This window comes from Microcaecilia unicolor, chromosome 9 (assembly GCF_901765095.1).
Source record: "Microcaecilia unicolor chromosome 9, aMicUni1.1, whole genome shotgun sequence".
Classification (NCBI taxonomy): Eukaryota; Metazoa; Chordata; class Amphibia; order Gymnophiona; family Siphonopidae; genus Microcaecilia; species Microcaecilia unicolor.
Genome location: NC_044039.1, coordinates 227,703,413 through 227,729,963, shown reverse-complemented (window position 1 = coordinate 227,729,963; position 26,551 = coordinate 227,703,413). Strand labels below are relative to the sequence as shown.

The 26,551-nt window shown below is 49.1% G+C and overlaps 1 protein-coding gene across 1 annotated transcript in view; it reads right to left on the bottom strand.

Annotated features, from left to right (window-relative positions):
• The window catches only part of FAM161B (FAM161 centrosomal protein B), a 277,968-nt gene that overhangs the window by 54,258 nt on the left and 197,159 nt on the right, over positions 1 to 26,551 (bottom strand). Inside the window, 2 exon segments of the mRNA XM_030215409.1 lie at positions 3,126 to 3,225; positions 25,883 to 26,050. Of these exon segments, the coding sequence (XP_030071269.1) occupies positions 3,126 to 3,225; positions 25,883 to 26,050 (268 nt within the window).

Below are 26,551 nucleotides of genomic sequence, written 5' to 3'. Positions count from 1 at the left end.
GGTGGTGAATCTTCTGCCACCCAATAGGACAGAATCAATTTCTTGATGATTCTGCTGTTCTCTATCTGTTCTCTTAACTCCGTTTCCAGGACATCCTTTCCATTTATTCCTTTACTTTCATTCTTTCTTCTTCATTTCTTGCCCTACATCCATAGGTAAAAGCTGGGTCCTCCGCGTACTTGGCTGGAGAAGGTATAGAGTGGATCCAGCTTTTGCCTATTTTCTCCATCCATGTATAGTTTTTCTCCTCTTTTCCTTTTCCCTCATCTCATAAGTATATAAGTACATAAGTATTGCCATACCAGGACAGACCAAAGGCCCATCAAGCCCAGCAACCTATTTCCAACAGTGGCCAATCCAGGTCACAAATACCTGACAAGATCCCAAAAAAGTACAAAACATTTTATGCTGCTTATCTCAGAAATATTTTCCCCAAGTCCAATTTAATAACGGTCTCGTCAGTATGCATCTCCTTCCTCTTTCTTCCCTCCCATCCATAAGTATCTCCTTCCTCTCTCTTCCCTCTCATCCATCCATGTCCAGCATTTTTCCTCTCTCCCTCCATCCATGTCCAGCATTTCTCCTCTCCCCCTCCACTCTATCCATTGCATCTACTTCCTCTGTCTTCCCTCCTCTCTATCCATGTCCATAATTTCTCCTCTCTCCCTTCCCCTCCAACCGTGTGCATCTCCTTCCTCTGTTCCTTCCCTCCATTTCTCCTCTCTTCCCTGCCCTCCACGCCATCCATGTCCAGCATTTCTTTTCTCTCTCCTCTCCTCTATCCATGTGCATCTCTTGCCTGTCTTCCCTCTCCTCCATCCATGTCCAGCATTTCTCCTGCCCTCCCCGCCATCCATCCATGTCCAGCAACTCTGCAGTCTCCCCTGCCCTCCCCTCCCAACCACGTCCAGTGATTCTCCTCTCTCCCCTGCCCTCCCCTCCGTCCAGTGATTCTCCTCTGCCCTCCCCTAACCATCCATGCCCAGCGATTTGTCCTCTCTCTCCCCTGCCTTCCCCTCCATGTCCAGCGATTCTCCTTTGCCCCCTATCCTCCCCTCCCATCCATGTCCAGTGACTCGCCCCAGCCTCCACCTGCCTCCCTTTTCAGCTCCCGTCAACTTCACCATAGCACAGCCACTCATAAAGCCTTCCTGGGGATCAGCTATAAACGAAGGCAGCACCTGGGACAACCTAGTGGCTAAGAGCTTTGCAAATAATTTAGCTTCAAAGTTGAATAATGAGAGAGGGCGATAAGATTCTAGTAGTTCAGGGTCCTTCCCTGGCTTCAATAATACTATAATCAGCACTTGTTTGTGCTGGTATGGCATACTGGCACCTTTTTTTCCTAGTGCCGGCTCACCTGGCCACCCTCATCTTCCCGACAGCCCTGCTTTCTGTTCCTGCCACCCCGCATTTGAATCTTTTATTTTTTTACCTGAAGTCGCAGCGCTGGCGGCAGCATTAGTGAAAGCAGCAGGCTAGCCTCCAGCCTTCCCTTCCCTCTCAGTGTCCCGCCCTCGCAGAAACAGGAAACTACATCAGAGGAAGGCGGGACACAGAGGGAAGGGAAGGCTGGAGCTGAGCATGTTGCTTTCACTAATGCCGCCACCGGCGCTGCGACTTCAGGTAAAAAAAAATAGAAGATTCAAATGCGGGGTGGCAGGAACAGAAAGCAGGGCTGTCGGGAAGATGAGGGTGGGCAGGTGAGCCGGCACTAGTTAAAAAAGGTGCCAGTATGCCATACCAGCACAAAAAAGCGCTGATTATAGTATTATTGAAGCCAGGGAAGGACCCTGAACTACTAGAATCTTATCGCCCTCTCTCATTATTCAACTTTGAAGCTAAATTATTTGCAAAACTCTTAGCCACTAGGAAGTTGTCCCAGGTGCTGCCTTCGTTTATAGCTGATCCCCAGGTAGGCTTTATGAGTGGCTGTGCTATGGTGAAAAATATATAGAAGTTATTGGCCTCAATGGAGAGAGCAAAAGTTAAGAAATGGTCTTCCTTACTAATTAGCTTTGATGCAGAAAAGGTCTTTGACAGGGTTAACTGGACTTTCTTGTATAGGGTCTTGGAAGCTTATGGCTTTCAAGTTTATTTTCTAAAGCAATTTGGGCCTTATATCGGTACCACGAGCTGCCACGAGGAGTCACAGCAGCCATTTTGGAGGGCCGTTTTAAGGGACTGGAAGTGAGGGAGCTGCACTCCTGCCCCCGATGTCCACCAGCGCTACAGGTAGGCCCACCTTGACAGCTGTAGTCAGAGGGGGCTTCTTACTGCTGAGGGCTGGAGGGAGGGGGAGGGAGGGGGCGCTGGGGGGGGGGGGTTCTTTTGGTTTTAGTTATGAGAGTGCTGGCAATATTCAATGTCACCACCCGCATAGCTAAGTGGCCTTATTTAGAACAGCTCTTGAGCTGTCTTAAATTAAGCCACTTAGCTATGCGGGTGCCCACACTAAATATTGCTGGCACCCTCATAATCTCAGGGGTCCTCCCCAGTGCCACCTCCAGCGCTGCCCCTGACCTCACTTTTTGTTTTGGTGTCTATGGGGATATCAGTGGTACTCTACCGGTTAATATCACCACTTAGGCGTTGGGGAGCTACTTAAGTGGGCAAGAGAGGCTTTCAATATCGGTCCCAAAGGAGTCCTACCTAGCAAGAGGCCAGCCTCAGTCAAAGCAAAAGGAAATGACACAGAGGTGTAGCCTGCACAGAGCAGCACGTATAATCCTAAACAAAGGCATTGAGGAGGTAACCAGCTTGGGCTGCATAGAGTGGCAAGTACCAAATATGGCAAGAAAGCAACATTCTACAGTTCTGTTGCTTTCTTGCCATATTTGGTACCTGCCACTCTATGCAGCCCATGCTGGTTACCTCCTCTATGCCCTGGATATTCTAATCAGTCTTTAAAAAAAAATTGTTAGATTTTTTTTTCAGTATGAATTCATAAAAGCAAAACTGTTCATATGTACTGCTAATAAGACATTATGGGGGGTGTAGTTAGAAGTTAGTTTTCTTAACAGGCTGATCTTTCTGTCAGAGGAGCAGAGTTTTTCTTCCCAGGCAGCACAAGAAGGGAGCACCCCTATGAGAAATTTAGGAAAAGTACTGTTTTCTCCTGTTACCTTTGTAATCTGTTCAAAGAGGTATGGCCTATCACTGACTTTCCTCGTCATTTCCGCCAGTTCTTGCTTATATTCATGCATTCTCTTCTGATCATTCAGCCTGCAAATAAATATTTCACCCAGTAAGAAGTGGCACATTGGAGGTGCAGACACCTGTGGAAGATCTGCATGCTACTTCCCACCTTGTACAGATTTGTGCACAGTGATGAAAATAGTCTGGAACAATTTACTGTGTTATTCTACAATAACTATAGGATTTAGAATTGGTAAACTGGTATAATATATATTAATAGTTGCCATGTTCTCCTGAACTCATACAAAATACAGATGCAGGTCAGGAAGGAGCTTCAGTGTGAAATGAGAAGCATGTCTTCTCCTCTTCCCCTCCCACAGTTTGTCCAATATTTTCTGCTGGCACTACAACAGCACTGATCACCCAAGAGGAGAAACTACAGAGTCCCTTATGGTTTCAATAACTGAGGTTGGAACCAGGCAGGCCACAAGGGGTGCCAGTGCTGCAGAAGTGGAAACTTTCTCTTAGTTAAAAGCAAGAGCCCTGGATGAGTAGACAAATGGAGGAAGTGCCAAAAAATAAGATGGGAAAGTTAGAATATATTGCACTAAATGAAAAGATAGATATAATCAGAGCTTTTTGTGTGCTGGTATGCACCAGTACGCAGGGCCGGTCTTAGCAAGTGCGGGGGCCCTATGCAGACCAATTTGACAGGGCCCCACCCTAGCCCTGCCCCCACCCTAACTCCGCCCCACCCTAGCTCCAGAGCCGGCCACCCCTCTCTCCGAGCTCCAAGGCCCCAGCTCCAGGGCTTGTCGATCCTACACAGTCAATGCCAACTGAAAACCATGTCTTTTTCACAAACACAGATACACCCTAATCCACTATAGAATAAGTAGGTAAATATTTAAAACTTTCCTATTTAGACAAAAATTAAACTGAACCCCCAAGATGCCGGACTCTGCATACAATACCAACACCACAGAAACAGAAAATGTGCCCTAGTACTGTGCAAAATATAAAGACAACAGATTGTAAATTTGAAAAAAAACCTAACAAATACCAATCACCACTTTACAAATTAACAAATAGAAATAAAACAAATATAGAAAATAAAATAATAGCATTTTATTGGACTAATACATTTAGCTTTCAGAGGCCAAACCTCCGTCCTCAGGTCAATACAGTATAGAGCTGTTAAAGTATCCTATCCGACCTGAGGAAGGGGGCTTTGTTCTCTGAATGTTTGTCAAAATTATTAAAATTAGTCCAATAAAAAGATTACCTTATTTACATGTTCTATTATAAACATTTATTAGCACAGCTACAATACTATATCCTAAAGCAAAAAAATAAAAATATATATTTTATTTACAGTTTGTCGTCTCTGGTTTCTGCTTTCCTCATCTTCTTTTCACTGTCTTCCTTCCATCCAGCATCTGTCTTCGCTCTCTCTCTGCCATCCAGTGTCTGCCCTGTCTGCTGTCCCCTTCATCCAATGTCTGCCCTCTCTCCCTGCCCCTTCCGTGCACGTCTATCTCTGCCCCTTCCATTCACTGTCTGCCCTTTCTATCCCTTCCATCCACTGTCTGCCCTTTCTCTCTGCCCCTTCAATCCACCATTTACCCTCCCTTTCCCATCCATCCGGGTCTGCCCTCCCTCTCGCTCCCCCTTCCATTCCAGGATCTGCCCCCTCTCTCTGACCCTTTTTTTCAGCCCCCAGTTCCAGCCCCACTATCCCACCAGTCCCCCCGTTTCAGCCCCAGCCCTTTTCTCCCACCAGGTCCCGAGCTTCAGCCCCAGCCACTCCTCCCTGTCCCCTTTTCAGCCCCCAGTTTCAACCCGTCCCCAGCCCTTTCTCTCACCAGTCCAAGCTTCAGCCCCAGCCACTTCTCCCTATCTCCTTTTCAGCCCCCAGTACCCACAGTTTCAGCCCCTGCCCCTTTTCAGCATCCAGTCCCAGTACTACTACTACTACTACTATTTAGCATTTCTATAGCGCTACAAGGCATATGCAGCGCTGCACAAACATAGAAGAAAGACAGTCACTGCTCAAAGAGCTTACAATCTAATAGACAAAAAATAAATAAAGTAAGCAAATCAAATCATTAATGTGAACGGGAAGGAAGAGAGGAGGGGAGGTGGAGGCGAGTGGTACAAGTGGTTACAGTACTAGCCCCTTATCCCACTACCCTCCTTTTCAGCCCCCAGTTCCAGCCCCCTTCATCCACATGTCTTGTATTAGAGCCCCCCCCCTTTTCAGCCCCAGAACCATTCTCCCACCTGACCCACGCATGCCCATTTTCCCACCAGCCCCATGCATGGCCCCCATTTCCCATATGGCCCCTTTTTCAAACCCCAGTTCCAGCCCCCTTCTCCTATCTGAGAACCCCATCCCACACCCTTCTCCCACCTGAGTCCCCCTTACCCTCCCCCCAAATGAGAACCCCCATCCCACCCCTTCTCCCATCTGAGTCCCCCTTACCCCCTCCCCCCAACTGAGAACCCCCATCCCACACCCTTCTCACATCTGAGTCCCCCTTACCCCCTCCCCCCAACTGAGAACCCCCATCCCACACCCTTCTCACATCTGAGTCCCCCCCCCCCTGACCCGACCCACCTACCAACTCTTTTCCCCTGCTGCACCCACTAACTTATGTTTAAATTTTGTTATTGAGGTTTATATAACATTATACACAAAAGGAATAGTCATTACCTATTAGACCTATAACACCATACCAATTTAGTCAAAAGAGTACATCATAAACGGCAAAAGGCCTTGTGTCAGATAGCCCCATGCCTATACACCTCTTCCTCCGTGCAATCCCTCATTAGCTGTACACAGTGTCACCCATACCCATCCACCCACCCAGATACATTGGACTACTGATCTCTCCTTAGGCAATTAAACTATCCCATAGTAAAATAATTGCCTCCCATCTTCTTTATACACCAATCTATGGTTCCCCCACTATGGTAACCATGGCAATAAACAAACATAACTTGTAGTCCCCTCAAACTGATATATCAGCACTGTGCCCAGCGAGGCTACTAATTACCCAACCTGATGTTCCCTATCCTCCCCTCCCTCCCTCCCCCCTCCCTCAGCTCAACCCCCCACCCTCCCTCCCGTATTCCAAAATGCACCCACTAACTTAAAAAAAAAACTTGAGAAGCATCGAGTAGCAGGCAGAGCCTCGCGTCTGCCCTGCTAGTAAAAATCTCCTGCCCGTCGTTGGGCCGGCCCTTCCTGCATTAAGCCCCGCCCTCCTCTGAGGGTAATAGGCTCTTCCCGCATTAAGTCCCACCCTCCTCTGAGGTAATAGGCTATTACCTCAGAGGAGGGCGGGACTTAATGCGGGAAGAGCCTATTACCTCAAAGGAGGCGGGACTTAATGCAGGAAGGCCGGGCCCGACGACGTGCAGGAGATTTTTAGCAGGGCAGATGCGAGGCACTGCCTGCTACTCGGCGCTTCTCAACTTTATTACATTACAGCGATCGAATCGTCGGGGGGTGGGAGCAGCAGGCGGGGCGACCCCAGGCATGCCGCGCGGGGCCCCCTTGAGCGCGGGGCCCTATGCGACTGCCTCAGTCGCCTCGCCCTAAGACCCGGCCCTGCCAGTACGGTGTACCAGCACCTTTTTTTCCACGGCAAGTCCTGCACCCTTCCTCTCGCTCCCCTCTTCCCCACGACCCTCCTTACATTCTTTTAGCGACTCAGCTCAGTGCAGCGATTAAGAGAGGCTGCCAGCATCGGGGCCCTCCCTCTGCGAGTCCCGCCTATGTGGAAACAGGAAGTTGAAACAAAGTAGGCGGGACTCACAGAGGGAAGGCCCTGATGCTGGCAGCCTCTCTTAATCATTGCACTGGCTGATGCTGTGCTGGGGGCCCAGGCAGCGGGAGGAGGATGGGTGGGGGGAGGGAGGGAGAGTCGCTGGATATGGATGGCAGGGGAGGACGTGAGAAGGAGAATCGCTGGACATGAATGAGACAGGAGGGCAGGAGAGAGAGGAGAATCACTGGACATGAATGGCAGAGGAGGACAGGGGGCAGAGGAGAATCGCTGGACATGGGAGGGGAGAAAGGAGATGCTGAACATGGATGGGAGGGGAGGGCAGGAAAGACAGAATCGCTGGACATGGATGGGAGGGGTGGGCAGGGGACAGAGGAGAAATGCTGGAAATGGATGGAGAGGAGAATTGCTGGACATGGATGGATGGAGGAGAGAGCAAGGACAGAGGAGAATTGCTGGATATGGATGGAGGGAAGGACGGGGGGCAGAGGAGAATTGTTGGACATGGATGACAGGGAAGGTTGGGGGGAAAGAGAATCACTGGACATGAATGAGAGGGGAGGGCAGGGGAGAGGAGGAGACATGCTGGACATGGATGGGAGGGGAGGTTAGGGGGCAGAGGAGAATCACTGGACATGGATGGAGGGCAGGGGAGAAAGGAGACATGCTGGACATGGATGGGAGGACTGGGAAGAATCGCTGGACATGGATTGGAGGGGAGGACAGGGGGCAGAGGAGACATTGCTGGACATGGATGGGAGGGGAGAGCAGGGGAGAGAGGAGACATGCTGGACCATGGATGGGAGGAGAGGGCAGGGGAGAGAGGAGGCATGCTGGACATGGATGGGAGGGGAGGGCAGGGGAGAGAGGGATCACTGGACATGGATGGGATGGGAGGGCAGGGGAGAGAGGAGAATCGCTGACATGGGAGGAGAGGACAGGGGACAGAGAAGAATCGTTGACATGGGAAGGGAGGACAGGGGACAGAGAATTGCTGACATGGAGGGGAGAGCACAGGGGAGAGAGGGAGAGATGATGAACATGGATGAGAGGGGAGGGCAGGGGAGAGAGAGGAGACATGCTGGACATGGATGGAAGGGGAGGGCAAGGAAGAGAGAATCACAGGACATGGATAGGAGGGCAGAGAGAGAATCGTTGACAGGGAGGGGAGGGCAGGGAAGAGAGGAGACATGCTGGAATGGATGGGAGGAGAGGGCAGGGAAGAGAGAATCACTGGACATGGATGGGAGGGGAGGAGAGAGAGAAGAAATGCTGGAAATGGATGGAGAGGAGAGCAGGAGAGAGAGGAGACATGCTGGACATGGATGTGAGGGGAGGGCAGGAGGGAGGGGAGACATGCTGGACATGGGATGGGAGGGGAGGGCAGGGGAGAGAGGAGAATCATTGACATGGGAGGGGAGGGCAGGGGAGAGAGAGACATGCTGGATATGGATGGGAGGGGAGGGCAGGGGAGAGAGGAGAATAGTTGACATGGGAGGGGAGGGCAGGGGAGAGAGGAGACATGCTGGACATGGATGGGAGGAGAGGGCAGGGAAGAGAGAATCGCTGGACATGGATGGGAGGGGAGGAGAGAGAGAAGAAATGCTGGAAATGAATGGAGAGGAGAGCAGGAGAGAGAGGAGACATGCTGACATGGATGGGAGGGGAGGGCAGGAGGGAGGGGAGACATGCTGGACATGGATGGGAGGGGAGGGCAGGGGAGAGAGGAGAATCATTAACATGGGAGGGGGAGGGCAGGGGAGAGAGGAGACATGCTGGACATGGATGGAAGGAGAGGGCAGGGAAGAGAGAATCGCTGGACATGGATGGGAGGGGAGGAGAGAGAGAAGAAATGCTGGAAATGGATGGAGAGGAGAGCAGGAGAGAGAGGAGAAATGCTGGACATGGAGGGGAGGGGAGAGAGGAGAATTGCTGGACGTGGATGGAGAGGAGAGCGGAGAGAGAGGAGAAGTGCTGGACATGGAGGGGAGGGGAGAGAAGAGAAATACTGGACTTGGATGGAGGAGAGGGGAGAACGAATTATTGATGGATATGGATACAGGGGAGGGAAGAGAGGAGAAATGCTGGACTTGGATGGAGGGGAAGAAAGAGAAAAGAAGATGCACATGGATGGAGATGAGGGAAAGGGAAGAGAGGAGAAAAACTGCACATGGATGGAGAAAATAGGCAAAAACTGGATCCACATATACCTCCTCCTCCAGTCAATTCCACGAAGGACCCAGCTTTTACTTATGGAATTAGGGCAAGAAATGAAGAAGAAAGGAGGAAAGTAAAGAAATAAATGGAAAAGAAGCCGGGAAACGGAGTTAAGAGAACAGATAGAAAGCAGCAGGATCAGAGACTGGTACCAACATGATCAGAAAAACAAAGTCACCAGACAACAAAGGTAGAAAAATCATTTTATTTTCATTTTAGTGTTTGGAATATGTCCAATTTGAGAATTTACATCTGCTGTCTTATTTTGCACTGGGTATACTGGGGCTGTAACAGATTACAGAAATTATTTATAATGAAAAAAAAAATCACAAAGTTACTTTTTCTCTTATACTGGTATAATATTTTCAACGATGCCTGTTTATATGCGCCATGGCTGGTATAAGGGGTGTGGCTAATTGAGTGTGGCTATCATAGGGGCGGAGCCATATGTGGTGACCTCCACCCATAATGAGTACCAGTACTTTCCCAACAAAAAAAAAGCACTGGATATAATAGGCATCTCTGACAACCAGGGGAAACACTAGGGTACACATTATATTGCAGTGATGGAACATAGTAACATAGTAGATGACGGCAGAAAAAGACCTGCACGGTCCATCCACTCTGCCCAAGAAGATAATTCATATGTGCTACTTTTTTATTTGTACTGTCCTCTTCAGGGCACAGACCGTATAAGTCTCCAATTTGTTTTAAATTTACTACTTTGTAGCTTCATCGCATGCCCCCTAGTCCTAGTATTTTTGGAAAGAGTAAACAAACAATTCACGTCTACCCGTTCCACTAATTATTTTATAGACCTCTTATCGTATTTCCCCTCAGCCGTCTTTTCTACAAGCTGAAGAGCCCTAGCCGCTTCAGCCTTTCGTCATAAGGAAGCCGTTCCATCCCCTTTATCATTTTAATCGCCCTTCTCTATACCTTTTATAATTCCATTACATCTTTTTTGAGATACGGCGACCAGAATTGAACACGATATTCGAGATGCGGTCACACCATGGAGAGATACAAAGGCATTATAACCGTCCTCATTTGTGCTTTACATTCCTTTCCTAATAATACTAACATTCTATTTGCTTTCCTTGCTGCCACAGAACACTGAATGGAGGGTTTGCAACGTATCATCAACGACGACGCTTAGATCCCCTTTTTGGTCAATGACTCCTAATGTGGTACCTTGCATTACATAGCTATAATTCAGGTTCTCTTTCCCACATGCATCACTTTGCACTTGCTCATATTAAACGTCATCTGCCATTTAGACGCCCAGTCTCCCAGACTCGTAAGGTCCTCTTATAATTTTTCACAATCCTCTAGTGATTTAACAACTTTTAATAACTTTGTGTAGTCAGCAAATTAAATTACCTCACTAGTTATTCCCATCTCTAGATCATTTATAAATATGTTAAAAGCAGCGGTCTCAGCACAGACCCCTGCGGAACCCCACTATCTACCCTTCTCTATTGAGCATACTGACCATTTAACCCTACTCCCTGTTTTCAATCCACAATAGGACATGACCTCCTATCTATGACTCTCCAATTTCTTCTGGAGTCTTTCATGAGGTACTTCGTCAAATGCCTTTTGAAAATCCAGATACACAATATCAACTGGCTCACCTTTATCCAAATGTTTGTTCACCCCTTCAAAGAAGTGTAATAGATTGGTGAGACAAGATTTCCCTTCACTAAATCCATGTTGGCTTTGTCTCATTAATCCATGCTTTTGAATATGCTCTGTAGTTTCGTTCTTTATAATAGTCTCTATCATTTTGTCCGGCACTGATGTCAGGCTCACCGGTCTATAATTTCCTGGATCTCCTCGGGAACTTTTTAAAATATCGACGTTACATTGGCCACCCTCCAATCTTCCGTTACCATGCTCGATTTTAAAGATAAATTATATATTACTAACCATAGTTCCGCAAGTTAATTTTTCAATTCTATCAGTACTCTGGGATGAATACCACCCAGTCCAGGACACTTGCTACTCTTCAATTTGTCAAATTGCCCCATGACATCTACTACTACTACTACTTAACATTTCTAGAGCGCTACTAGGGTTACGCAGCGCTGTACAATTTAACTAAGAGAGACAGTCCCTGCTCAAAGAGCTTACAATCTAATAGACAAGTGAACGGTCGGTCCGATAGGGGCAGTCAAATTGGGGCAGTCTGGATTCACTGAACGGTAAGGGTTAGGTGCCGAACGCAGCATTGAAGAGGTGGGCTTTAAGCAAAGACTTGAAGACGGGCAGGGAGGGGGCTTGGCGTAAGGGCTCAGGAAGGTTGTTCCAAGCATAGGGTGAGGCGAGGCAGACATCCTCCAGGTTTATTGAGATTTCATTCAGTTTCTCCGACTCGTCAGCTTTGAATACCATTCCTGGCACCAGTATTTCTCCCAAATCGTCCTCGGTGAAGACAGAAGACAAGAATTCATTTAATCTCTCCGCTATGGCTTTGTCTTCCCTGATTGCCCCTTTTACCCCTCGGTCATCTAGCGGTCCGATTCTTTTGCCGGCTTCATGCTTTTAATATACCTAAAAAAGTTTTTACTATGTGTTTTTGCCTCCAACGCAATCTTTTTTTTTCAAAGTCCCTCTTTGCCTTCCTTATCAGTGCTTTCAATTTGACTTGACATTCCTTTTGCTGTTTCTTATTATTTTCAGTTGGTTCCTTCTTTCATTTTATGAAGGATTTTCTTTTAGCTCTAATAGCATTCTTCACCTCACTTTTTAACCATGCCAGCTGTCGTTTGGTCTTCCTTCCTCCTTTATAATACGTGGAATATATTTGGCCTGGGCTTCCAGGATGGTATTTTTGAACAGCATCCAAGCCCAATGTAAATTTTTGACCCTCGCAGCTACTCCTCTAAGTTTTTTTTCACTGTTCTTCCATTTTATCATAGTCTCCTTTTTGAAAGTTAAACGCCAGTGTATTTGATTTCCTATGTATACTGAATTGATGTGCTCTTTTCTGACCACTGACAGGTCATTTATGACCCAAGAACTGCATAGCTATAAGGCTTAAACTTTTCTATACTTTTGCTGAGGGCTGAATCTTTCTGAAAGCCTTGACTTCAGCATTCTGTGTAATACAGCAGCAATTTTGCTGAGAGCTGTGAAAAGCTGTGTATCCTAGGCAGGGTTGCCAGGTGGAAATTTTTTTTCCAGCCCAATCCAGCCCAAAAAACAGCCCAAAACCTGCCCAAACACAAACCCCGCCCCTGACACCCCCACCCCCGCGTCATCACCCCCGCCTCCGCCGTCATCAACCCCGCCCCCGCCGTCACCGGCCCCGCCTCCCACGTCACCGGCCCCCGCCTCCCCGTCATCGGCCCCGCCTCCCACGTCATCGGCCCCGCCTCCCACGTCATCGGCCCCGCCTCCCACGTCACTAACCCCGCCCAAAAAACCGCCCTGAAGCCCAAAAACCAGCCCAAAAAACCAAACCCGCCGCGGGCAAAAATTTCCCGCGGCGGGTCGCGGAAAACCGCCCAATTGGGCGGTAAAACCGCCCACCTGGCAACACTGATCCTAGGTCACTCTGACTCGTAAGAGCATTATTCCACCCTCCCTGACAGAGTCGGTGCCACTGAGACTACTCCACAAGGTTTGAACACGGAGAAGTGTTGAGGATCTAGATAACACCTTGATAAGCCCTGGGTACTGGAAAATTCCTATAACAAAACGGTGTCTATAATCCTCTGCAAAAGAAAACTTGAACCTATTTTAAGATGCTGAATTCATAAACATTGAGATAGTAGGTGCTATCTTATGTAAACAATAGAGTGACACAGAAATTAGCTGATGTAACATAAAATTTAGCTGAACTTGCAAGTTGGGAGGGGGGATTGGTGCCCAGTCCTGTGTATATAAAGCACTGTGGTACTGAAGCTAGCCAGAGGGTCAGATGTTCTACAGAGAGTAAGTATTTGCAGCTGTGGTCCCCGTATTCCCTCTCGTCAGTGGCGTACCAAGGGGGGGGGGGGGGCGGTGGGGGCGGTCCGCCCCGGGTGCCAGTGGGTGGGGGTGCTCCGCTCCCACCGCCTCCTTTAAACAAAAATCGGCGAAGCAGCGTCGCAGGCAGCGCCTCGCCTGCCCTGCTTGTGAAAAAATCAAATCTCCTTCTCCTCGTCTTGACGTCGACTCGGGCCTTCCAATCAATCACTATGTCCCGCCCTCCTCTAAGGTAAATTCCGCGAGGGCGGGCGGGACATAGTGATTGATTGGAAGGCCCGAGTCGACATCAAGACGAGGAGAAGGAGATTTGATTTTTTTACAAGCAGCAGGGCAGACGAGGCGCTGCCTGCGATGCTGCTTCGCCGATTCAGACAATAGTGAGAACGGGACTGAGGTAGGGAAGGAGAGGGGCGAAAGGGACTCAGGTGGGGGTGTTCAGAGGGGAAAAGGGGAGGGGAGAAGGGGACTGGGGTGGGGATCTCAGACAGGGGAGGGGAGAAGGGGACTGGGGTGGGGGTCTCAGACAGGGGAGGGGGAGGGAAGAAGGGGACTGGAGGGGGATCTCAGACGGGAGAAGGGAAGGGGAGGGGAGAAGGGGACTGGGGTGGGGGTGTTCAGAGGGGAAAAGGGGAGGGGAGAAGGGGACTGGGGTGGGGGTCTCAGACAGGGGAGGGGAGAAGGGGACTGGGGTGGGGGTGTTCAGAGGGGAAAAGGGGAGGGGAGAAGGGGACTGGGGTGGGGGTCTCAGACAGGGGAGGGGAGAAGGGGCCTGGAGTGGGGATCTCGGAGGGGAGAAGGGGACTGGGGTGGGGGTGTTCAGAGGGGAAAAGGGGAGGGGAGAAGGGGACTGGGGTGGGGATCTCAGACGGGGAGGGGAGAAGGGGACTGGGTTGGGGATCTCAGATGGGAGATGGGGAGGGGAGAAGGGGACTGGAGTGGGGATCTCAGATGGGAGAAGGGAAGGGGAGGGGAGAAGGGGACTGGGGTGGGGGTGTTCAGAGGGAAAAAGGGGAGGGGAGAAGGGGACTGGGGTGGCGATCTCAGACAGGGGAGGGGGAGGGGAGAAGGGGACTGGGTTGGGGATCTCAGATGGGAGACGGGGAGGGGAGAAGGGGACTGGGGTGGGGGTCACAGACAGGAGAAGGGGAGGGGAGAAGGGGACTGGGGTGAGGGTGTTCAGAGGGGAGAAGGGCTGGAACTGGGGGCTGAAAAAAGGGGCAGAGAGAGAGGGACAGATCCTAGATGGAAGGGGGAGCGAGAGGGAGGGCAGACCCTGGATGGATGGGAGAGGGAGGGGAAATGGTGGATTGAAGGAGCAGAGAGAAATGGATGACAGTGGAGTGGATGGAAGGGAAAGGGCAGACAGAGAATGGAAGGGGCAGAGATAGAAGGCAGATGTGGATGGAAGGGGCAGGGAGAGAGGGCAGACATTGGATGGAGGAGACAGCAAAGAGGGCTGACACTGGATGGCAGAGAACGAAGACAGATGCTGGATGGAAGGAAGATGGTGAAAAGAAGATGAGGAAAGCAGAAACCAGAGACAACAAACTGTAAATAAAATATATATTTTTGTTTTTTGCTTTAGGATAAAGTAGTATTGTAGCTGTGATAATAAATGTTTATAATAGAACATGTAAACAAGGTAATCTTTTTATTGGACTAATTTTAATACATTTTGACTAACTTTCGTAGGACAAAACCCCCTTCCTCAGGTCAGGATAAGATACTGTAACAGCACTATACTGTACTGACCCGAGGACAGAGGTTTTGGCCTCTGAAAGCTAAATGTATTAGTCCAATAAAATGGTATTATTTTACTTTCTATATTTGTTTTATTTCTATTTGTTAATTTGTAAAGTGGTGCTATTTGTTAGTTTTTTTCAAATTTACATCTGCTGTCTTTATATTTTGCACAGTACTAGGGGACAGTTTCTGTTTCTGTGGTGTTGCATTGTATACAGAGTCTGGCATTGGGGGTTCAGTTTAATTTTTGTCTAAATAGAAAGTTTATGATTACTTATCCTATAGTGGATTAGGGTGTATCTGTGTTTGTGAAAAAGACATGGCTTTCAGTTGGCATTGACTGTGCAGGATCTACAATCTGTACTATTCTGTCTGGTTTTGTTTTACAATAGGTGAATTGATGTTCTAGTGCTCACTGTAGTGTTTAAGATGCTTTCCTTTTCCTTGTGTGACTCGTAGAAATGACTGCTTATGGTATGGTAGAATTGCTCTAACGGTCCTGAGTGTTTTGTATTCTCGGCATGCCTAGTACTGGATTTTTTTTTTTTTTTTTGGGGGGGGGGGGGTTAAAAAATGACCGGCCCCGGGTGTCAACTACCCTAGGTACGCCACTGCCTCTCGTAACATATTGCTACCGCCTCATTACTTTGTTATAGCCTGATTTTCTTTGCTATCTGTTACCTGCCTTACTACTTTGTTATAGCCTGATTTTCTTTGCTATTTGTTACCTGCCACATTGCTTTATCTGATTGTTCTGTTGTTATCTATATTGGAATAAAGACTATCTTTTTGGAAGGAACATAGCTTCTGTCCTTTATCTTGGGGTGGACGTAAGGAGATAGAAACCCTGTTGCCTCACCTGTCCAAACAATTATATTTCTTATGGTAAGTAGAAATATCAGAGAAATAATTCCCACATAATTACAGCCCTCTCTGAGACTAGGTTGTCAGAGGGGGCCATATAAGAACAAACTCCACTAAAAACAATACTTACTTCAAAGCTAATCATATTATGATCACTGGTATCAAGCGGACCCATTGCCATTACCTCCCGCACCAGATCATGCGCTCCACTAAGGACTGGGTCTAGAATTTTTCCTTCTCTACCAGCTACTCCATAAAGCAGTCCTTGATTTTGTCAATATATTTTACCTCCCTAGCGTGCCCTGATGTTACATTTACCCAGTCAATATTGGGGTAATTGAAATCACCCATTATTATTGTGTTGCCCAGTTTGTTAGCCTCCTTAATTTCTGATAACATTTCTACATCTGTCTGTTCATCCTGGCTAGGTGGACGGTACATAAGTACATAAGTAATGCCACACTGGGAAAAGACCAAGGGTCCATCGAGCCCAGCATCCTGTACACTCCTATCACTATCCTTTTTCTCATTACATATGGAATTTTGAGCCATAGGGATTCTAAGATGTGTTTTGTTTCCTGCAGAATTTTCAATCTATTTGATTCAAGGCCCTCCTTAACATACAATGCTACCCCAATTCGATCCACCCTATCACTAAGATATAATTTGTACCCTGGTATGACAGTGTCCCACTGGTTATCCTCCTTTCACCAGGTCTCAGAGATGCCTATTATATCTAATTTTTCATTTAGTGCAATATATTCTAACTCTCCCATCTTATTTCTGTATAATAGTGCTACAGCTATGAGCCTTGGTCCCATACCTAGCTTTGGTTCAGGCTCCAAAATGAGAGAAAAGCTTGCAGGCCTGTGTAACTCTGACTTGACCTCCAGTGTTGGAGCACTGCAGAGAACAACAGGAAATCACAAGGGTGGGGGTCTAACTGACAGAGTGACATTGTTTAGCAACATGGTGGGAAAGGAAAAGTTTGTGGTTAGTGGACCAGGTGCAAGGGAACTGCAAAAGTTTGTGATTAAGCAAGCTAAAGATGAGAACAGTTTATGAGATGAGGCTACTCATTAGCATAAGCCAATCAGTGTTGACCATGACATTAACTAGATCCAATCAGATGTGCTTAGTGTCATATTACCAGTATCCTGTATGAACCTATAAAAAAGTTAGGTTACTTCCTGCTTCAAGTTAGAGAGGGGCGGCCACCACTCTCTCTCTGTGAGAAACAAATGTATCACATAAGATTAAAACCCAGAAAGCACCTGTTTGCAGCTGGGATATTATATTCCTATAACCAACTGAATGGTACTTCTCATGACAAATAGAGGCATATTTTCAAAGCACTTAGACTTATAAAGTTACATATCAACCTATGAAACTTTGTAAGTCTAAGTACTTTGAAAATATGCCTCATAGTGTTCTGTAAATTGTGTCTGCAGACAAATGGCTAATTGTAATTATACTTGATGCCTAAGAAATAAAAGCTACCTTCTTATACTCTTAACTATATTTAGTATGTGTTCTTGGCTACTTATGAACTAGCACACAGCTCTGGTAAGTTCAGATATACGAGGTGAATATATTAAAAGCAGTCTTGGGGGGTTTCCTGTGCTCGAGATACCTCCATTTGGTCTGGGGGTGTCTCGGGGACCGGACATAACCCTGAAATATTCATTTCTTAGGCTTCTGGCATTCGCATATAGACATTTCAAACTATGTTTGTTGTTCCTATTTACATCATGCTCAGTACTTGACAGTATTAATTTGCAATCTTTTGTCTGATTTTTATTTTTATTTAAGGACACCTGATCTACTATAGTTGAACAGGTAGAAGTAGCTCAGAGCTGGGTGACTGGAGAGTGCGATGCTCTAATGTGGCTATGCCATATGAACTTTATCTTACCACAACATCACTTTGTATTTGTTCACACCGGAGTCAGCAAACGCCTCTCCGGTACTATGTAAGCCACATTGATCCTACAAATAGGTGGGAAAATGTGGGATACAAATGTAACAAATAAATGAATAAATACTATGGTCTCTTTTGCAACCTCACTATCAGGATACCCTATCTTCCTTGTTTTAGTGATGAAAGATACCTTATTCCGAACCATGCACTTTTGAGCAACTGTCAGCCTTCCCCCAGTTTCTACTTTAAAAGCTGCTCTATCTCCTTTTTAAATGCCAATGCCAGCAGCCTGGTCCCACCGTGTTTAAGGTGGAGCCCATCCTTTCGGAATAGGCTCCCCCTTCCCCAGAATGTTGCCCAGTTCCTAACAAATCTAAAACCCTCCTCCCTGCACCATCGTCTCATCCAAGCATTGAGACTCCGGAGCTCTGCCTGTCTCTTGGGCCCTGTGCGTGGAACGGGTAGCACTTCAGAAAATGCTACCGTAGAGGTTCTGGATTTGAGCTTTCTACCTAAGAGCCTAAATTTGGCTTCCAGAAACTCACTCCCACATTTTCCTATGTCATTGGTACCCATATGAACCAAGACAGCCAGCTCCTTCCCGGCACTATCTAAAATCCTATCTAGGTGATGCGTGAGGTCCGCCACCTAAGCACCAAGCAGGCAAGTCACCAGGCGATCCTCACATCCAGCAGCCACCTAGCTATCTACATGCCTAATAATCGAATCACTTACTACATACGCCGTCCTAACCCTTCCCACCTGGGCAGTAGCTCCTTGAGACACATCCTCAGTGCAAGAGGATATTGCATTCCCTGGTATGCTGGTCCTGTCTACAGGATTACTTCCAGCTGCACGAGGGTGATTCTCTCCTTTTAGAAGGCCTCCCTCCTCCAAGGCAGCACAGGTGCTGCCAGATTGGAGATGGTACTTCTCTACAACGTCCCTGTAGGCCTTTTTTAATGTACCTCTCTGTCTCTCTCAGCTACTCCAAGTCTGCTACTCTAGCCTCAAGAGAACGGTCTCGTTCTCTGAGAGCTAGGAGCTCTTTGCATCGAGCAAACACATCTCACCAATTGGGAGATTATCTCACCAAATGGAAGATAATCATACATGTGACACTCAATGCAAAAGATTGGATAGCACCCCTCACACTGCTGGACTACTATCTGCATCTTAGTGTTATAGAGTTATTTAATTAAAACTTCTTAAGATACTAGGGATATCAGATGAATATAATGATCCTTTTGTCTGTTGTAATTTATTTAGGGTTTGCTTCTTAGAAACTAAATGTAATTAAAACTAATGAAAATTGAAAATTCCCCTCTTGTTGTCTTAATTAGAATAATTGACTATAAATGAACAGTTGAGCTAGGGGTGGGTGGGAATAGCGAATGCTACATACCTGTAGAAGGTATTCTCCGAGGACAGCAGGCTGATTGTTCTCACTGATGGGTTGACGTCCTCGGCAGCCCCCTCCATCAGAAAGTTTACTAGCAAAGGCCTTTGCTAGTCCTCGGCCGTCTTCCCGCCCGAAACCGGCTCGAGCCGGCCAGTCCAGTATGTAGCAAGACAATACACTCCAAGGGAAGACACAACTCCAAAGGGGAGGCGGGCGGGTTTGTGAGAACAATCAGCCTGCTGTCCTCGGAGAATACCTTCTACAGGTATGTAGCATTCGCTTTCTCCGAGGACAAGCAGGCTGCTTGTTCTCACTGATGGGGTATCCCTAGCCCCCAGGCTCACTCAAAACAACAACCATGGTCAATTGGGCCTCGCAACGGCGAGGACAAAACTGAGATTGACCTAAAAAATTTACCAACTAACTGAGAGTGCAGCCTGGAACAGAACAAATAGGGCCCTCGGGGGGTGGAGTTGGATCCTAAAGCCCAAACAGGTTCTGAAGAACTGACTGCCCGAACCGACTGTCGCGTCGGGTATCCTGCTGCAGGCAGTAATGAGATGTGAATGTGTGGACAGATGACCACGTCGCAGCTTTGCAAATTTCTTCAATGGAGGCTGACTTCAAGTGGGCTACCGACGCAGCCATGGCTCTAACATTATGAGCCGTGACATGACCCTCAAGAGCCAGCCCCGCCTGGGCGTAAGTGAAGGAAATGCAATCTGCTAGCCAATTGGATATGGTGCGTTTCCCTACAGCCACTCCCCTCCTATTGGGATCAAAAGAAACAAACAATTGGGCGGACTGTCTGTGGGGCTGTGTCCGCTCCAGATAGAAGGCCAATGCTCTCTTGCAGTCCAATGTGTGCAGCTGACGTTCAGCAGGGCAGGAATGAGGACGGGGAAGAATGTTGGCAAGACAATTGACTGGTTCAGATGGAACTCCGACACGACCTTTGGCAAGAACTTAGGGTGAGTGCGGAGGACTACTCTGTTATGATGAAATTTGGTGTAAGGGGCCTGGGCTACCAGGGCCTGAAGCTCACTGACTCTACGAGCTGAAGTAACTGCCACCAAGAAAATGACCTTCCAGGTCAAGTACTTCAGATGGCAGGAATTCAGTGGCTCAAAAGGAGGTTTCATCAGCTGGGTGAGAACGACATTGAGATCCCATGACACTGTAGGAGGCTTGACAGGGGGCTTTGACAAAAGCAAACCTCTCATGAAGCGAACAACTAAAGGCTGTCCTGAGATCGGCTTACCTTCCACATGGTAATGGTATGCACTGATTGCGCTAAGGTGAACTCTTACAGAGTTGGTCTTGAGACCAGACTCAGACAAGTGCAGAAGGTATTCAAGCAGGGTCTGTGTAGGACAAGAGCAAGGAGCTAGGGCCTTGCTGTAACACCAGACGGCAAACCTCCTCCATAGAAAGAAGTAACTCCTCTTAGTGGAATCTTTCCTGGAAGCAAGCAAGACGCGGGAGACACCCTCTGACAGACCCAAAGAGGCAAAGTCTACGCTCTCAACATCCAGGCCGTGAGAGCCAGGGACCGGAGGCCGGGATGCAGAAGAGCCCCTTCGTTCTGCGTGATGAGGGTCGGAAAACACTCCAATCTCCACGGTTCTTTGGAGGATAACTCCAGAAGAAGAGGGAACCAGATCTGACGCGGCCAAAAAGGAGCAATCAGAATCATGGTGCCTCGGTCTTGCCTGAGTTTCAACAAAGTCTTCCCCACCAGAGGAATGGGAGGATAAGCATACAGCAGGCCTTCCCCCCAATCCAGGAGGAAGGCATCCGATGCCAGTCTGCCGTTGGCCTGAAGCCTGGAACAGAACTGAGGGACTTTGTGGTTCACTCGAGATGCGAAGAGATCCACCAAGGGGGTGCCCCACGCTTGGAAGATCTGGCGCACCACTCGGGAGTTGAGCGACCACTCGTGAGGTTGCATAATCCTGCTCAACCTGTCGGCCAGACTGTTGTTTACGCCTGCCAGATATGTGGCTTGGAGCACCATGCCTTGACGGCGAGCCCAGAGCCACATGCTGACGGCTTCCTGACACAGGGGGCGAGATCCGGTGCCCCCCTGCTTGTTGACATAGTACATGGCAACCTGGTTGTCTGTCTGAATTTGGATAATTTGGTGGGACAGCCGATCTCTGAAAGCCTTCAGAGCGTTCCAGATCGCTCGCAACTCCAGGAGATTGATCTGTAGACCGCGTTCCTGGAGGGACCAGCTTCCTTGGGTGTGAAGCCCATCGACATGAGCTCCCCATCCCAGGAGAGACGCATCCGTTGTCAGCACTTTTTGTGGCTGAGGAATTTGGAAAGGATGTCCCAGAGTCAAATTGGACCAGATTGTCCACCAATACAGGGATTCGAGAAAACTCGTGGACAGGTGGATCACGTCTTCTAGACCCCCAGCAGCCTGAAACCACTGGGAGGCTAGGGTCCATTGAGCAGATCTCATGCGAAGACGGGCCATGGGAATCACGTGGACTGTGGAGGCCATGTGGCCCAGCAATCTCAACATCTGCCGAGCTGTGATCTGCTGGGACGCTCGCACCCGCGAGACGAGGGACAATAAGTTGTTGGCCCTCGCCTCTGGGAGATAGGCGCGAGCCGTCCGAGAGTCCAGCAGAGCTCCTATGAATTCGAGCTTCTGCACTGGGAGAAGATGGGACTTTGGATAATTTATCACAAACCCCAGTAGCTCCAGGAGGCGAATAGTCATCTGCATGGACAGCAGGGCTCCTGCCTCGGATGTGTTCTTCACCAGCCAATCGTCGAGATATGGGAACACATGCACCCCCAGCCTGCGAAGTGCCGCTGCTACCACAGCTAGGCACTTTGTGAACACCCTGGGCGCAGAGACGAGCCCAAAGGGTAGCACACAGTACTGGAAGTGGCGTGTGCCCAACTGAAATCGCAGATACTGCCTGTGAGCTGACAGTATCGGGATGTGTGCGTAGGCATCCTTCAAGTCCAGAGAGCATAGCCAGTCGTTTTGCTGAATCATGGGGAGAAGGGTGCCCAGGGAAAGCATCCTGAACTTTTCTTTTACGAGATATTTGTTCAGGGCCCTTAGGTCTAGGATGGGACGCATCCCCCCTGTTTTCTTTTCCACAAGGAAGTACCTGGAATAGAATCCCAGCCCTTCTTGCCCGGATGGCACGGGCTCGACCGCATTGGCGCTGAGAAGGGCGGAGAGTTCCTCTGCAAGTACCTGCTTGTGTTGGAAGCTGTAAGACTGAGCTCCCGGTGGGCAATTTGGAGGTTTGGAGGCCAAATTGAGGGTGTATCCTTGCCGGACTATTTGCAGAACCCACTGATCGGAGGTTATGAGAGGCCACCTTTGGTGAAAAGCTTTCAACCTCCCTCCGACTGGCAGGTCGCCCGACACTGACACTTGGATGTCGGCTATGCTCTGCTGGAGCCAGTCAAAAGCTCGCCCCCTGCTTTTGCTGGGGAGCCGTGGGGCCTTGCTGAGGCGCACGCTGCTGACGAGAGCGAGCGCGCTGGGGCTTAGCCTGGGCCGCAGGCTGTCGGGAAGGAGGATTGTACCTACGCTTACCAGAAGCATAGGGACCAGTCTTCCTTCCCCCGAAAAATCTTTTACCTGTAGAGGTAGATGCTGAAGGCTGCCGGCGGGAGAACTTGTCGAATGCGGTGTCCCGCTGGTGGAGAGACTCTACCACCTGCTCGACTTTTTCCCCAAAAATGTTGTCCGCACGGCAAGGCGAGTCCGCAATCCGCTGCTGGATTCTATTCTCCAGGTCGGCGGCACGCAGCCATGAGAGCCTGCGCATCACCACACCTTGAGCAGCGGCCCTGGACGCAACATCAAAAGTGTCATAAACTCCTCTGGCCAGGAATTTTCTGCACGCCTTCAGCTGCCTGACCACCTCCTGAAAAGGCTTGGCTTGCTCAGGGGGAAGAGCATCAACCAAGCCCGCCAACTGCCGCACATTGTTCCGCATGTGTATGCTCGTGTAGAGCTGGTAAGACTGGATCTTGGCCACGAGCATAGAAGAATGGTAGGCCTTCCTCCCAAAGGAGTCTAAGGTTCTAGGGTCTTTGCCCGGGGGCGCCGAAGCATGCTCCCTAGAACTCTTAGCCTTCTTTAGGGCCAAATCCACAACTCCAGAGTCATGAGGCAACTGAGTGCGCATCAGCTCTGGGTCCCCATGGATCCGGTACTGGGACTCGATCTTCTTGGGAATGTGGGGATTACTTAATGGCTTGGTCCAGTTCGCAAGCAATGTCTTTTTCAGGACATGATGCAAGGGAACAGTGGACGCTTCCTTAGGTGGAGAAGGATAGTCCAGGAGCTCAAACATTTCAGCCCTGGGCTCGTCCTCCACAACCACCGGGAAGGGGATGGCCGTAGACATCTCCCGGACAAAGGAAGCGAAAGACAGACTCTCAGGAGGAGAAAGCTGCCTTTCAGGAGAGGGAGTGGGATCAGAAGGAAGACCCTCAGACTCCTCGTCAGAGAAATATCTGGGGTCTTCTTCGTCCTCCCACGAGGCCTCACCCTCGGTGTCAGACACAAGTTCACGGACCTGTGTCTGCAACCTCGCCCAGCTCGACTCCGTGGAGCCACGTCCACGATGGGGGCGTCGAGAGGTAGACTCCCTCGCCCTCATCGGCGAAGCTCCCTCCGCCGACGTAGTCGGGGAGCCTTCCTGGGAGGTGGCCGCGGTCGGCACCGCACGCGGTACCGACGTCGGGGACCTCAACCTGGGCGATGGACCAGCCGGCGCCACGCTCGACGGTACCGGAGGCGCAAGCACCGCCGGTACCGGAGGGGTAGGGCGCAACAGCTCTCCCAGAATCTCTGGGAGAACGGTCCGGAGGCTCTCGTTCAGAGTGGCTGCAGAAAAAGGCTGAGAGGTCGATGCAGGCGTCGACGTCAGAACCTGTTCCGGGCGAGGAGGCTGTTCCGGGCTGTCCAGAGTGGAGCGCATCGACACCTCCTGAACAGAGGGTGAGCGGTCCTCTCGGTGCCGATGCCTGCTGGGTGCCGACTCCCTCGGCGACCCAGAGCTCTCGGTGCCGACACGGGGAGGAGACCGGTGTCGATGCTTCTTCGACTTCTTCCGAAGCATGTCACCGGAGCTCCCCGGCACCGACGAGGAGGACGTAGAATCCATCCGTCGCTTCCTCGGGGCCGAGACCGAAGAGGGTCGATCCCGGGGGGGGCTGTACCGCAGGAGCCCTCAGGGTAGGAGGAGACCCACCCGAAGGCTCACCGCCACCAGCAGGGGAATGGACAGCCCTCACCTGCACTCCTGACGATGCACCTCCGTCCGACGACATCAGCAGACGAAGTCTCGGTACCACCGACGTCGATGCAGTCGCCCGATGCCTCGGCGCCGATGCAGAGGTCCGATGCCTCGATGCAGTCGATGGAGCGGCAGCCAAGGAAGATGGTCCGGACGCTGACGACGTCGATGCACTCGATGCCTCCGGTGCCGATGCCGACGAAGAGCCCGAGAACAAAACGTTCCACTGGGCTAATCTCGCTACCTGAGTCGCCTTTGTAACAGGGAACACAGACTGCAGTTCTGGGGGCGGTGCTGGGCCCCTAGACACTGAAGACACGCAGAGTGCCTATCAGTGAGCGAGATTACCCGGGCGCACTGGGTGCACTTCTTGAAGCCGCTGGAAGGCTTCGATGTCATGGGCGGAAAAATCACGCCGGCGAAATCAAAAGCCGAAATGGCGAAAATTGAAGCACCAAAATTTAAAGGGAGAAAAATCTCGACCGAGGCCAAACTAGGCCTACCCCGACAACGAAAGAAAACTTACGGGGCAAAAGCTGTGAAAAATTACGGGAAGGGCAGAAAACCCGAAAGGGTCTTCCGGAACACTTCCGGAGCGCTTCCCGAACTTTTTGAAGAAAAACAGTGAAAAAAACACGTCGAAAAGGACGCGCGAGGTCGACTCTCTGGGGCACGAACGGCGTAACACGACCGTACCGAGCGCGGACGAAAGAAGACTGGCCGGCTCGAGCCGGTTTCGGGCGGGAAGACGGCCGCGCATGCGCGGTGCGCATGGGCGCGCGAGGACTAGCAAAGGCCTTTGCTAGTAAACTTTCCGATGGAGGGGGCTGCCGAGGACGTCAACCCATCAGTGAGAACAAGCAGCCTGCTTGTCCTCGGAGAAAAGGACTGAACTGGGCCCTCCTGTGCCTTCTAGAGACTGTTAATGCTGTGGCAGAAACTTCAAGTTTTAAAACTATGGGGGAAAAGGTATGAAGACTAGCTAATGAATTTTGCTTGCCTTTTTTTTTTTTATTTTAAAATTCTAACTGTATTTATCAATATCCTACAATTCCTCTTTTAAACCCTAATCTTTAAGCTGTGGTACAATCTTCAAGTTTTAAAACTATGGGGAAAAGGGTATGGAAACTAGCTAATAAAGTTAGCTTGATTTTTTTTTATTTTAGAATTCTGTTTTTATCAATATTCTACAATTCCTTTTCTAAATCCTAATCTTTAAGCTGTTTTGCTGGAGTTCTGCAGATATAGGGATGGGACAGAGCAAACATTTAACAAGAGCAGATATAGGATATACAGAGCAGAGATGGGGTACACAGATAATGGGTGTCATTTAAGAATACTTACCTGCAATGTGTTACTTTCTCCAGGACCGTTTTTATGCAATAGACCCTTTGAAATAACACAGACCTGGAAATTTAGGTTTTACTAGACAAAGACAAGGAAAGGTCAGGGCACAATGAAAAACACAGGGGCTATGTATGTCGTGTCCTTTGAGATATGGTGCAGGTAAGCCAAGACTAATATGTAAGATACTAACCAGTTCTGTTTCAGCTTCTCTTTGAAAACATCCTCCAAAGGTATATGAGAATCCAGGACTTTTGCTCGTCTACTCACTGATTTGTGCATTGCCTGAGATCTCTTTCTATATGACTCCATCCACTGAACTTTTCCACGCTCCTTGTTTTGTTTTTCCTCCAAGGAGCATCTAAAGAGAAAAATGAATTGTCAGTATGTAAGAGACATCACATGAAATCTAGAATGACTAGTGACTGCTTTCAAAATAAGTACATAAAGAAAAGATGAAATTCACAAGCATAAGAAAAGCAAGAGCAAAAGTAGAATCTATCTTATGATGGGAACATAAAGGAGCAAATATCCAGACCATAGGAGGTAGCCAGGCTGCCTCCCATGGTCAGCGCTGAGCCCGTATATTAAATGCCAGCCATTTCCTTTATGTTTATCCCATGCTTTTTTAAATTCCGTTACCGTTTTCATCTTCACCACTTCCTGCAGGAGGGTATTCCAGGTATCTACCACCCCTCTCCATGAAAAAATACTTCCTGATATTATTCCTGAGTCTGCTCCCTTTCAACCTCATAGTAACACAGTAACATAGTCGTTTTCTTCTCCATCACCTCCCGCAAGAGGGCATTCCAGGTAAAATTCAGTGAAAAAAATACTTCTTGACATTATTCCTTAGTCTGCC